At 39.6% G+C, this 15,294-nt stretch overlaps 1 protein-coding gene across 2 annotated transcripts in view; it reads left to right on the top strand.

Annotated features, from left to right (window-relative positions):
* Positions 1-15,294, top strand: part of DENND1B (DENN domain containing 1B) — a 1,047,500-nt gene that overhangs the window by 879,879 nt on the left and 152,327 nt on the right. For both annotated transcript variants that reach the window (XM_069232125.1, XM_069232124.1), the window contains one exon: positions 14,393-14,483. In XM_069232125.1, the coding sequence (XP_069088226.1) occupies positions 14,393-14,483 (91 nt within the window). The remainder of the gene's footprint in view (positions 1-14,392; positions 14,484-15,294) is intronic.

Here is a 15,294-nt window from a genome sequence, read left to right on the forward strand (position 1 = left end):
TCAAGAGTCTTGGGGAGGGGCCAGTACCTGTCAGTGAAGCCAAACGTGTTGGCTTCTTGCTAAGTAAAGACATAACCTGCTTACCCAAAGCAGTGCAGTAATTTCATCTTCTTGCTTTCAGATGCAGATGCTAAATAAAATCCTCCCTTTTTTCTAGCCCATTTAACAGCCTGGGTTATTAGCAAATTTATGGGTCCAGATTACATTTTTCCAATGCCTGTGATTTGGGATCCCTGACACAAATTTCAAAGGTACCCAATATGGTTGCTCAGCTAGTTTTCAACTTCAGAAAGTTAAACATGGCCCTTTGTGACTTTTATTCTCTCCATTGGTTGATGATCACATGCTAGATCCAGTTCAAAGGCTCTTTGCCTTGCTCATAAAGTTGTACAACAGTGAGTGCCCAGTGATGTAGGATACTCAAGAATTGACAATTCCTCCACTATACTGTTGTGTCTATCTTGTGTGAATTTAATTCAAAGAAGATCTGTTATGCAATATTTTTAAGGTGTTAAGAAAGGCAGTTTTAATTACGCTGAAACGCAGCGTCAGGATCAAGCTAAAGGTTATTGTGATTTTCTATAGCAGGGCTTTATACTTTTGATTTTTTTGCTTTAATGTGATATTGCATGAATTGGCAATATGATCATAATACTTTTCGTTTGTCACAATAAAAAGAACAATTGTTTTGTATATATCAGTCCCTATGTACTTCAATTCTGCTTGTATTTACACATATATACGGTTGATTTGCATTTAGTATGCTGACCCTAATATGGTTTTAGAAGGCATTCTTGGTACTTAATCACCTTAGGTGGAGTACATGGAGGTATTGTGTAGTTATAGTGCATCATTGAGGTGAGACATAGAGGGACAAATGGGATGTTATCAAGGATGTCAGAGCCTGGACAAAGAGAAAGCTGAGTAATTATCACGCTTTTCCTCTCTAGTATGCTATGGTCTAAATGCTAGTAAACTTAGTGGTAAGTTGGAAATTTCCCCATATCTAGTGCTAGACTGACATGTTTGGCAAATAAGCATTGTCAAAGTCAACAGGTCTGGCATTGGCTGCAAGCCTTTTGGCTTTGTCAGTACTGGTTTTTCATGGGTTTTGGCAAACTTTATTTTTGGGGAAGTAATTGGGCTCCTAGCAATCAGAAAACAAATTGGCTGAAGCATCATGCAGTCCCATTGTAGTCCCTGGCACTAAAGAGAACTACTTTGTGTGTGTATGTGCTTCTTATGAAAGAGCAGAATGGTGTCACTCACAGTGAAGTTAGCCAATAGCTGGAGCGGGCTAGCTTATTGCCCCGTGCTGTATGTTATATGGCAAATGAAGAAAAATGTGAATGACGGAATGAGTGAAGAAGGCTGACTGAAACCACACTAAGTATCTCATACAAGCAATTTTAGTAAAATAAAAAGGTCTTGGCTAACTCAAGGCTTAACAACCAGAAATTCGAATGTTTCGAATTCGATTTTGATACAGTTATTGTGATATCTGCACTTAGATTGTCTGTCGCCTGGTAAGTCTCGCGCCGGAAACTCCTCACGGCCGGTTCTTCTTTTAGATGTGGAATACATTCATAAACTTCGAATTTAGATACTATATTGCAGTTCAAAGACCGTTTCCTATTGCGTGTTAACGAAGGATTTTGTTATCTGTTTTACCTAATTTGAAAGAGACTGGTGATGGCACCACTGTTTTAACATGAACCTAGCCCATCTGCAACAGAGCCGCCTTGGATGGAGAAGAAAGGAGCTTTGCCTGGAAAGAGCCGTTATCGTAGGCCTCGAGTTTGCAATTATTTTTGCTGCTGTGCATTTCACGTTTGAGCATTTCATCAGTCTCCCCACTGACATGCCTCAGATTGACTCTGACAGGGATGTTTGCACAGCTATTGATAACGTATGACGCATTTAAAAACATGCCGAACGCCTCGCGGCTCTCCTGTGCGGTTCAGAGAGAAAGGAAAGGCAACATGTGCCTACACGGGACAGTGGCTAACACAGTCCATGCTTATCTGCTGTGAATTAAGTGACTCCACTTGAGACGCACTCTGTGGGATTACTTCCAGTAAACATTCTAGTAGTGCTAGCCTCTCTCTCTCTCTAGATCTACGTGGAATCCATTTTGTAAAATGACAACGTTAATTTTATGGGAAAGCACAATTCCATGCCTTTTTTTAAGTTGCTCTAAAATAGTTCATATCGGTAACACATATATTTTGTGACTTCACCTTTCTGCTGCTGAAAGGACAAGACATTCTAGAATTAATAATACGTTGGTGTGTAATGGGTGTATGAGAAATTAAATAACGCGCGCAGCATTAAAAAGGTTCACCTAAATCCTGTGCTTTGTTTGTTGCCAGCTAACAAAAAGAGCATTGTTACTATGTTCTGTATGTCTCCCACTTCCATTGAATATTATATGTTGTCATCTACTGTTGGCGAACTTAAACTACTTTTCAAATCTTAATTATCAAAGCTGTGCATTACAAGTGACATGTATGTGCAAACAGACCTCAGCCAGCCGTCCCATATACATAAGGGTACACACTCACCTTTCTAATTTCACACCTGTCAGTGTGGATTACAGAGTGCTTTTCCCCACGCTCATCAATTCTGTAATTCAAAACTTGATCCGTCACTTTTCATTTTGCTGGTTTCTCAGTTCTTTTTATTTCCTTGTCATCAGCAAATGGCTAAAACTCCAGGTTAGAGTCATTCATACTGTGTACTAGTGCTCTGCTATAAGAAACCCATCCAACTACTACGGCTGGATTGCTGCGTGACACCCACCTCTTCTTGTTCAAAGTACAGTTTTTTAAACACATTCCACCATGAGGATGAGAAGTACAAGTCTTGCACTTTCTCGCCCGCAGCTATTCTCTCAAACATCTTCAATTAGATTTTTGTTCACTTTGATCCACAAAAACAGCCCTTTCACACATTCTCTGAACCATGTTGCCTCTTTACACTACCTATGGGTGTCCATCAAAGTTTGGTAGTGAGGCCTCATCTATTAGTTTGCCATACCACCTTCCTTTTTGACCTCATCTCTTCTACTGGTTTTTCCATTTATAAGCATGTGAAACCAAAATTTCCTTCTCTTTTCTCACTTTCTCAGCCCTCTTCCGCTCATGCCTATCTCACTGCCTTACTGCCATTTGTCACAGGTTTGCTGAATGCTTCATCACACTGAGCTAACTGAAAACAGGTGTACTATATTTTACATTCTCTTCTGCTTCTACCTGATTCTTCCTAGTTCAATATAATCTTGTCCTGATAAATTTACCTTCGCACCCTCAGTGGTAAACTTTGGTTGCTTTATGGTTCCTTTGTATGAATAAACACTTTGTACCTTATCACAGTCATGGCAGCTAGGTTTAAAACCCTAAATAAGCCTAAGGCATGTCCAGCCGTATGTCTATACACACCTTCTGTTCGGGCAAGACACTGATCAATTTATTAGTACTCAGCAAATTAGACTATTACCATAGTCTGCTTGTGAACCTTACTCAATATTCTTTCTCTCCTCTGGTAAAGTCTGAATTTTGCCTGTAGAACCCATTACAATCTTCCTATGTATACACTACAACTTCATGTTATTGTTTATCAGTTAGGTGACTCTGTGGCATAAACAGGGCCCTTAACAAACTTCTGGCAATGACCTGCAAACCCATCTGTGAGACGTCTGTAAAATTACCTCTTAGAAATCCTAACCTGCTACACTCCCACATTTGACCTATGACCTGCCAACAACCACTTCCTTAATTCACCCAAGCCATCCTTCACAATTTTCCGACTCCGGTATTCTCATCTACTCCAAGCCCTCCCCTGGAGCTTACTTCTACTGCTGAATCAGCCCTGCATCATTACAGGACTTCAAAACAACCACAACAAATAATTTCCTTCTATTTTTAACTACAGCACAATTACATGTAACCAAACAGTTAAAATATGCTGGCATGTAAATAAGTTATTATGTCAAGGACACATGTAAATGCATCTGTCCACGCTATTTTGTATTATTCAATGGCATTCTCAGCTCTCATCATTTAGCAGTCACATTGGTATATGTACCTCAACCGTTCTGCTTACTGCCTTTTTACCATTTGACTGACAACTGCTATATTGTACTGCATTTCAAATCAACATTTTATTTGCTAATTGTACGATTAATACATTAAAAGTTAGATATGTGTATATTGGTACTTCTGTATACTAATGCCCAAATCCATAATCTCTGACAGTGGTGCTAATCTGGAGGCAGTGCTTCATTTGAACCAGTGGTTACTGCTGGGGTCTATCAACACTCATTGTTGAGGACGGTCACTCATTTATCCGTGTTAGGTATTTCCTGAGAGGAAGAGGTGGGAAAACATACACACTGGTAAGAAAGAGGAAGAGAAAGACAGAAAAACATTACCATGGGAGAAAGCGAGAACCTGCTTGAGTGAGATAAAGGGGCAGGAAAAGTCTAGCTCTGGCTTCGAGAGCCATGAGATGGATTCAAGACTATGCAGCCTTGCTATTTAGCAGGCTTACATTTAAATAAACTAGCCTCAGACTTCTGAGCAGAGCTTTGGGCACAGGCACTCATTATTTTACAAATTGAGCACTGTCTGAAAGGCTGTACACTTGGTCCTTCACAGAGAGTGCCTCCTCTGAAAGTGTGCCAGATGCATGGCAATCATCCAATGTCAGATGACATTGAGGAAAAGGTGAATCTACATCTCATCGGGAAGTATGCTGCTGTCCATGCTAAGGCTTTCCAACCTATTGCGATTGAATCCTGCTCTCAACTATAGGAAAAAGGGGTAGTTATGACTTAGCCCCTTTACTTATTCCTCAGCTGTAACCATTATTCCACATTGTGCCTCAGATCATGAAACGTGTTCATAAGATTGAACAAGCCAAATTCCCATCAAGCTACATTGAAGATTTTGGATATCAAATATAGAAGTCTCAAGGAAACTCATTGTTTATGTTTGGGAACTCTCTTTGTCATTGTGGAGATCGAGGCCTTCCTAAATAAACCAAACACCATGCTTCTATGAAAAAAAAGGAAGCAGAGATCCTACAAACCTATATAAAGCTAATAAACCATTCCAGGCAAACACTAATGCTATCCAAGCCAGCTATGGTTTGTGTTTGTGTGACAAATTAATTTGATCCAACATGCTCCTGCCCAAACGTCTGAGGTGTGGACACAGTTTAGGCCACCCTTGGCAAAGATGTGGGTCAGCAGACACTATTGATGTCCAAGATCTGATTAACAACTCCTCATTCATCATTGGCAAATGTATCACCATAAATGAAATATTAAGGTTAAATGTACAATTGAAAATTTTAAAACGTACTGTAAATGCCAAGCAATTTAAAAGTGAAGACTAAAATTTAAATTGGTATCCTCTGATTGATTTGTGGAGCAGTGCAGGTGCATGAAACAGAATATAGTGTGGACAATATGTGACTTTATTAAAATTTAGAAAAAGCCCAACTTTACTATAAAATTTATTGTTTTCTATTTTTTTCATTTATAATTATTTGCAAATTAAATAAGATGTGTTATCATTTGTGTATGTTTTTTCGTGAATGCTTGTTTCTGTATTTTTTGTGTATTGTTTTGCATTTCAAATCATCAACAATGATTAGGTTGGGGTTTGGCTTCCAGTTATGACTCAGTGGTGGTGGAGGGGCGGGTCCCCGGATTCCATTAATGATTCATTGGTGGTCCCCAGAATTCAAAAGGTTGGGGACCACTTGTCTACATGATCGGACCAACTGTTAATCAGCATTTCCAGAATATATGGCAGATGTTTAGTTTATTCGTGACTTTTGAATAATGCCTCACTCCCAAAAATGGGAGAGACTTTTAATCCTGCTACTTTGTTTTTCAACCAGTGAGCGGAGTGCATTGTATTTTGGAGATATACTGTTTAAATCATATTCTCTATTTCTAGATACTCTCAAATTGCCCCTGGACATCCTGAAGCGTTTGGAGTTGGAATTCTCAGTGAACTTTCTAAAATCTTCTGGTTGTGTTCAATAAGATTCAGTGAGCTGTGGACACTGGGCTTGTTAGCGAGTCTTTACTCCAGTAGGAATATGGCAACCTTTAAAACTATAGCGCAGAATATCTTAGGTCTTATGGTTCCGGAGGCATTTGCACTCATGCGTGTATTCAACAGAGTGGTTCAAAGTGCCAGGTTGATTTTGTGCTCTACAGCTTCACTAGTTGGATCAATTGGATACAGAGCATGTTCACAACCCATTGCAGGTGCTATTTACTGTTTTTCACTTCCTCTTATTGGTGTCTTGCCTGCTCATTTATTTCAGAAATGAGGCCTTCTATCACCTCCGTGCTCGCAAATCAACCTTCATCCTTTGAGGTACAGTGTCTCATCTTAGGAAAAATCTCTTTGGAACGCTTGATAATTGAAATACAGTAGGTCCAAACCTACATAGACTGTTGCTTGTAAACAACAAAACGTCTGTATGAGCTTGGGAAAACAAATGATGCTCTGATTCTATAGTTAGCAGTGGAGTACATCTGTTAATCTTTGATAGCAATTTGCTGGTAGGAGTTTATTTCCCCCAACAGTACTTGAAAATCATCAGTCCCAGGTATCATCTCTGTCATTGGATCTCCTTTACATCTAAATATAACCTTTGTATCAGGTTACCACAAAATAGCATCTCAAAGTCTCACCTGCTTCTAAATATAAATTAGGCCTACGAGAGGTACTTATGATGTCTCAGTAATTAAATATTCCTATAGGTCACAGTCTGCTGAGCAACTGTTGCCAGGATATTTGGAGGGCACCTCTACTCTGATGCTCCTGTAATGCCACATTACTTCTAGCCTTTGTACTTTCTGATATGCCTATGCATAGCCATCATCTCACCCGATGCCTGGGCATACATTCCCTGCTAGGCTTCTGGGATTTCATTGAGCCTCCAGGACATAAATATGGGGATACACAATATCTTATGTTCCTTTAATTGAAACGGTTTCTGAAAAAGACACAATTAAAATAGCACCTTTCCCTAACTGACTTGGGAAGAACCACCTATGAAAAACTAGGAGCATGAAAGCCCCTTATTTTCAAAGCATTTTAGAGTTAGAGTTCTTATTCTTGGGAAGGTAAGGATGACTAGCACAATCCCATTGTGTTCGAGACCTCCTAATTTAGCTCTTAATGTCAATATACGGTATATAGGATCGCAAAATAAAACTTCTCGTGCAAAGCTGTTTCCAGATATTGCCCTACTTAATCACAAGCTGTGGTAGATTACATTGAAAGCCCTTTTTAATACCTAAACATGTACAACATAGACAAATAAACTTTTCCACATCTGCTGTGGATGTGGTGCAGTACTCTTTATTACAAATTTGGTGGAGGAGATTGTATATCTGATGCTAAGAGCTGACATCCTTATTTTATTTGTTGGTAACTACCTTAAAGTAAGTATGCTTATATTGTCTGTCTCCAGAAGTAGTTTTATCTTTCAGGTATTTGTGCTTGTATTAGGAGTTTTGAAAAAACTGTGCTAGTTTTTAACGTAGTATAGAATTATATGAAATAAAATTTTGATGTCAAACAGCTGTTAGAGTTGCCACGGGAGTCTATATGTTAGATGTTTCGAGTTTGTTCCAAAAATACAATTTTATTTACTCTGTATTCTGCTGAGTCAAAATAGTTAATTTGCTATTTTGTTGTCTATGAAATCAGAAGATCTGGATTTGAATTCTCCCCTAGTAACCAAACTATATGATACTGTACTAAAGCCTCTTTTTGTATTGTAATCCATTTACCTATCATAACTGATAATCCTTAGAAAGAGGCCAGCTTTAATTAGCACAAAAATGTGCATAGCTGCATGATCCTTGGTAATAAACTATGTGCTGTTAGAGTGTGATGTTCGCATTTGATTTAGCTCATTTTCAGACCTGCTAACCTAAAAAAAAGCATCACCATGTGAGAGGTAAAGTGGGATCTCAAGTGGGGCAGGACTTTGAGTCTGACAGTTCCTGAAGAGTCATAAAGAGTGCATGCCAAGGAGAGGAAGCATGGCTTATTGTCAGCTTCTGGCTGAACAGTTAAGGAGAGTCCACTGAGGGTCTGAGGACAGGGGAAGGATGTAGGGTGTGTCGTAGCTTGACCAACTTTTGTAGCCTCTTCCCAGGATGGATGCAAAGCCCGTTTGAGATATTATATAGATGTTCTTTCTTCATGTGCATGTCTCTGTGGAGCCTTGAAAAAGGTGTGTGGGAAATGGCTTGAGGTTTTTAGTGAGAAACTAGGCAAGATTAAAGGTTTATGCCATCAAATTGTGCTGAAGTCGGATTCGCGTCTAGTGGTACACAAGCCAACACTTCTACCCCTTTTCATGAGTAAAGAGCTGAAACAGAAATTCAAATTTTTGTGTCAACATGGTATCATTGAGCCTATCGAGAGTTTGGAATGGTTGTCACTAGTGGTATTGGTCGGGAAAAGTTATGGGCTTTTGTGCATTGACTTAAGGGATTTGAATGAGAGAATCTGGGTTGCTAGGTATCCCTGGCCCGATATCACAGGTGTTGGGTTCTCTGAAGGGAGCTAAAAGTTTCACAACTTTAGAGATGTTATCAGTTTATCACCAGATTGCTTTACACAAGGAGAGCCACCGTTTAATATTGTTTGTTAGCCGTGGAGGAGGCTACAGGATTCAACAAATGTCTTTTGGTTTGGCTTTGGCCTCATCTGTCTTTAAGACGGTGGTGGAGGCCATGTTCAAGGATGTCCCAAATGTAAGATGTTTCCATGATGATTTTCTGGTGATTTGAGAGACACGTAGTTTTTGACTACTTCGAAGGTGAGAGGTGTCACTTTAAAGGCGAATAAGTGTAAATTGTGCTGTGAAATTTGTGGATTTCTTGGGGTACAAATTGTCAGCCCAAGGGGTAGATCCAAAAGAGTTTGGTTAAGGCTGTCATGGAATTTCCAATACCAGAAAACAAAGATCAGTTGCGTTCACTCTTTGTGATGTTGGAGCTCTGTGCACGATTCACTCCTCAGTGTAGTGAAAAAAAACTCATTAGCTGAGGCCACTCATAAGGAAAGATGAGAAATTTCTCGGGAAAGAGGAGTTGAGTGTAGTATTTGAGTCAATCAAATGAGAGGAGGTTAACGTAATTTCTCTGAAACCGTTTGGCATGCAGAATCCATTTGTGGTGTTTATGGATATCAGTCGATATGGTTTGGGGACTGTTTTACTACAGGTAAGCCAAGGCAAGGATGAGATGGTTGCCTTTGCCTCACATGCTCTCCGAGGTGCTGAGTGTACTGGCTTGTTGTTTGGGCCTTGACTACTTTAGGAAGTACTTGTGGGGAATGGAGTTTACCATTCGTATAGATCATAAACTATTGGTTAATTTGTTCACAAGGAAGGGAGCGAGTAAGGCAACACCTAGGATCGCCAAGTGACATTACACGCTGCAAGAGTTTCAGTTCCATTTGGGATACATACATGGTGTGAATAATGTTATCGCAGATTGTTTGTCCAGGTTGCCCCTCAAGATGGAGGAGGCAGGAAAGGATAGTGATAATGAGGATTTTTGTATTGTTGCTTCTTTGAGTGTGAGCGAGGAGTGGAAGGCGTGGAAGACAACTGTCATGGGAGATTAAGTATTGCAAGGAATCGTAAGATGTCGGAGTAAAGGTTAGACTGATAAGGGAGCAAGTGAATTTATTTCAGCATTCAAGCATGTGTTCCCGGAATTGAATTTCAAGGAAGGTATTATGAAGAGGACATATTTGCTGGTTGTTCACCACAGGTTGCAGAATAAAGTGTTCATTCTCATGCATAAGGGAGATATGAGCATGCGAGCCATGAAAGGGCAGATTAGAGAAATATTCTGGTGGCCTGGTGTAATTAAAAGTGTGGAACATTTTGTAAGGTACTGTGTAGCATGTGCTATTAGTGCTAAAACCCATGTCCCTTTTCTGAGTCAAGTGGAGGCTTTATCTGTTCCAGAGCAACCTTGGTATAAACTTAGTTTGGACATCATTGGACCAAAACATGTACTATAAGAACATTGTAGATATGGTATGGTGTTAGTGGATTCTTGGTCACGGTGGTCTGAGGAGGAATGTGTGAGAACTCCTAACACAGAAGAGACAGCTGAGTTTTTGCAGTTCCTACTTTTTTAAGGAAGGTGCTCCTGTTGAGTTAGTGAATCATAGCGGGTGTAGTTTGTTTCAAAAGAGTATTGTCCCTTTGAGGCGTTAAACATGTGACAACACCCTTGTATCATCCGACAAGCAATGGGTTTGTTGAGGAATGTAACAGAGTAATCAATGATAGCATTCACTTGTCTGTGGCAACGGGTTGGATTGGAAAGAAGAGCTTCAGGACTTGGGGCCTCATTACGAGGCTGGCGGTCCTAATGGCGGTTGGACCGCCGCAGACAGGGTGGTCCGACTGCCCCATTATGACTGTTGCTGAGCCGCCATGGTGAAACCACCGACACAGTTAGGCTGCAGCCTGGCGGTTGTAATCCGCCAGGCAGCACTGCAAGCAGTGCTGCCCTGGGGATTACGAGTACCCATCCACCAGCCTTTCCACATCGTTAAGCACCGCCATGGAGGCTGGTGGAATGGGACATTGGGGGTGCCCTGGGGGCCTCTACATTTGCCAATAACTTGGCATGGGCAGTGCAGGGGCCCCCATGCATAGCCCCATTGTGCATTTCACTGCCCGAATTACAGGCAGTGAAATGCACGTCGGGTACTGTCACACCCAACGCACCACAAAATTGCTGCCAGCTCAATTACGAGCCGGCATTAATGTTGTGGTGAGTGTTCCGCTGGGCCAGTGGAATACTCCTCATATGGTGGGAAAAAGACCTCCATTACTGGCAGTCTTTTGCCTGCACCGGCTTCGGCGGTCCTGTGAAAGGACCACCGAAGTCTTCATGAGGCCATTGGTGTGGTCAATTCGAACTAATACTGATGCTACCACTAATGTATGCCCATTTAACATGGCTAAAGGGTTATGTGACTGCTACCAAGTTGGTTTGACCCTGGATGAGTGACATGTTGGCGTCTGAAAAGAAACATGCAAATGAAGGACAAGAGTGAAAAAGCTCCAAAGACGTATGTGAGCGCAAAGCTGGACAAAGAGAGAAGTCAGGTTGCTTTCAAAGTGGAGAATTTGGTCAGGTTAAAATTACCTGGCATAATATCCAAGGGCCATTCACGATTTTCTGACCCCAAGAAAAAAAGAGCATATTAGGGACCATGCAGTTATGCTTGAAGACGGTAAATGGTGGAGCAAGGAGAAACTGTTGAAGCAGAGAGGGGAGGTGATTTCGGAAAACAATGTTCCTAAGGTTTGTGGGTCACTGTTGACACCTCCTGATGTTAAATGACGAATTGCAATTCTGAAACCACCTGCCATATTGAGTGACTGTGTAATTTGTAAGCTTATTTTAATTATTTGGAATCCAGTAGACTATTTATATCTAATTTAGTGAATGCTGTTTTAGTTTTAATTTTTTGCTTAAATATGTTTGTTTGGTTGGTTGGTAAGGAAAAAGATGTGTTGGGACTTGGTAGTGTAATCCTGGGGAAAAATGGTGATGGAGTGTTAGGAGGAGTTATTTAAATGTGTGTCATTTATACTCGGACTGCCAGCCCTAATGATTGTACCTTCAGTCTTGTGAGATTAAAGTTACCTTTGAAAAAAGTCTGTGTAGTCCTTCCTGGACTTTTCAGGGTCCCATAAATTAAAAATACAGATTGTTTTATGGTAGTACAAGCTGTTATGGACATGTCGAAACAAGGAACCTAATGAATTGTCTTGACACTTAATATTGGTGAGAAACCCATTTTAACACTTAAGTTGTTAATACCCCTTTACTTGGAATGTGTACTTGAGAGCCACCTTTCAAGGTTGAAAGGTACTTGCTGATTGACTCTAAATGAGCATTCATGTAGTGAATAACAAAGAAGAGGAAGGTGTCCATACAGCACAATTTGTTTCTCTACATGTAAATCTACTGTGGATGTACACAGCCATTACCACTTTTTTGAAGAAAGCAAATATTTATTGAATCGGAAAAGCAGGGAGTGCCAGAGTTGGGTTTGGTTGGTAAACTCATGGCACGTACTCTGTTATCATGAGCGGATGTGACGAGTCACCACAAGCCTCTTTTATAATCCATCTTAATCCCTCTTCTGGGAAATTTATTATTTATAGATTAATGAAGGACTATAGTCTGGAAAAGCTTGTGGTTTCGTTGTTTATTTTATAGCATTAAAAAATTAACCAGTCATTGATAAGAAAGGGCCTGAAATGGAATAGCACACGCAGTGCTGTGTTTTCCTTATGCTTTTTAGTTGGTGTAACTCTTAAGAGTATCATAATATCTAACTTTTGCAGGTAAGGAAAAATATGTCTAGAGTTAGATTGACGTTGAGAGTATGATGATAGAATTTTATTTCAGTACATTAATTTGAATATTTCTGGAAGTTGTTCCGAACTAAAGTCCTGTTTGTTGTTAGATTTGCATGTGCAGCATCTTTTTCACCAGTTTGGTGGTCATCCGGTTATATTATAGAGACAAAAATATATTTTTCCCACATACATTTTTTCATGACTAAGACTACCGACGTTCCTTTTCAATGCAAGATAGAATAAAAATATGTGAGCTGAAGATGTTGTTTTTGATGTCTTTTTAGTTTATGGTTGTGATGACTATGTTTGTGAATTTAGGGATTTGTTGCATTTAGTAGTATATATCTATCACAGTGAACTGACTTGGTTTAATTTAGTGTTTATGTATATCTTTGAATGTGGTGATGGTAACAAAAGATGCAAATGGTTGGAGTATTAGTGAATTTTTTTTTTTTACTTATGCTGATAGTTCTGAACCATTGCACATAGTGATTGCAAATTACCAAAGATGCTATTGAGTCTTCTCCATTTGAGGTCATTTGTACCTACAGTTGGGACATAACCATATTTGCAGGCTTGTATTCCTAATGCTATAACAACAAAATCCTCCCAGTGAGCCACAAATATAGCCTTATGATTCTTCTGTTATCATGGCAGCGACAGAGTGGATAGTTATTTGTTCCCCTTGTGTGTGCTTTTTGGAGATTAATGTACAAGTGTGGAGGTGTCTATTAGACGTGCTCACTGAACCCCTGTGGAGTTACTTGTCAAAGATGAGCTCAACTAAAAGAGCACTTGTGTGTCCCATGCTTCCACATTTATCAGTAGGCACCAGGGTTATGTGCATTCTTTGATAGTCTGAGAGAGGCTGGAGTGCAATACAACCTAGACTTTTGTAGTGTGTTTGTAGAGGACAACAAGTTCTTGAGAACAGCATAACATATACATTTTTAGTCTGTCTGGGCGGGAAAGGAACCACCAATTGTGTTGTAGTGTTTTCCTAGTGCTAAAGAAATTACATATTTTGGGCAAGCAAGGGCCTGGTCCAAGAGATCCCGGGTTATATTTTCTCTTTCTCCTGTGACTGGGCATGACCTGGCTCTAGCAAAATGTTAGCGCATATGTTTGCACGATATCCCAGGTACACCATGTGTGTATGCATGTGATTATTTGTGTGATGATGGGTAACCTATATTTAGGAGATTTTAACTATAAGGGCAGTTTATTGGAGCATTTAGGTTACTGCATTTGTCATCAACTTTAATTAGCAACTTTGCAAATGATCTTTAGTGGAAAGTATTTGTTTTTACACATTTTACACATTTTAATAATCTATTTCATTATCCAGAACATATTAAGTCCACCAGTACTTCTTTCCCAATATGAAATAGGCACACACTAGTACTAGTACCTATGTGTAAAAAATGGGGAACAAACCACTTTTCCTGGGGACTTGCTCAGTCCAAGTCAGGAAAAAATGTAGACCACCTTAGGAAGAGGCCTGTAGAGCTCCGATTCCTATATTCCACCAATATTCTTGAGAAAAAAGTGTTTCATAGGTTGAGCAGAAGGGAGAAAATTAAAAAGGTCCCGGAATGGATGTAGTTATACCTGTCTATCTGAATACAATGTGCAGAATTTGGATTATGTGGCCATATTTATCAATCAGTGGTTTCTTGCAATGTCATGGACACCCTTTGAGCTACCTTTATAGATGGTGTGATTATTTGTTGTATTGTTTGGCTTAAAAATCATTTTATCTCAGTTATACCCATTGGGAATTAAATGAATGCATTCATTTAAAGCTTTTGAGGAACCTTTGACATGTAAATCGAACTTTGCCTCTCCCAATTATGTCAGAATGAGTGTTTCCTTTGTACAGCTTTGAAAATCGCTTTATCCCAAGAAGATAAGCGCTTAAATAATTTAATTTCTGTTGCAGTTTATTGATGGCCGACTGACAAAACTGAATGCAGGAAGGGGTTTTACAGATGCATTCGAAGAGGAGATTACTTTGGGTGGCTTCAGTGGAGGTAAAGTATTGATTCCATATTTTGTGTTCTTGAACATTAAAAACACCATTTCCGTTACCTTTTCACATTTTCTTGCACACTTTCATTACTAGAGCATAGAAAGAAACAATAAGACCTTAAATTTAATCTTGGGTGTCAAGTTAAGAAATTGTATCTGCAAACATGGTTGGACGTATGTTTACTCTCACATTACGGCTCAGATTCCCAATTGGTAGGGTTAATCTTAAGGCAAAGAAAGAAAAAAAAATCTGAATTTCAACCCAAGATGATGGTTATCTCTGATTCAGAGCATGTGGTTGCAGTCTTTTACTTGTGTGCACCATCCTTTTCAAAACACACCTTTGTCACCTCATTCATTTTTTTGGTTTATTTACTTCATGTATTAATTGGTATAGCGATAAAGTTGCCAACAAGCCACTAAACCGAAATGTACAGAGATGTCACCTAAAAGGAAAAAAATGCGGAGACGTATTCTGAGCCCTTGGTTTGACTCTTTGATGGCCCAATAGGCTTGCAGAGGAACCTCTTTCATTAAGAAACATTGTCTTTCTAGGATGGTTTGTGAGATTCAAGATGTCAGATAAAAAAAAAAAAATCATCAGAACAAGTTTAGGAGTTTCCTGCACTCTGATTGGTCTCTTAAAATAATGATTTCTTTGAAACCAGTATCGATGATGGAAGATGAATTTGCATTAATGATAAAGCAAAACACTTACAAAGAGAATTCGTATTTCCACCCCTTTTCAATTACATTTAAACATGTACCAACTGGTTCCTATTGCAGACAAAAGTCTACACCGCTCCATCAGGT

This window comes from Pleurodeles waltl, chromosome 4_2 (assembly GCF_031143425.1).
Source record: "Pleurodeles waltl isolate 20211129_DDA chromosome 4_2, aPleWal1.hap1.20221129, whole genome shotgun sequence".
In the NCBI taxonomy this organism is placed as follows: Eukaryota; Metazoa; Chordata; class Amphibia; order Caudata; family Salamandridae; genus Pleurodeles; species Pleurodeles waltl.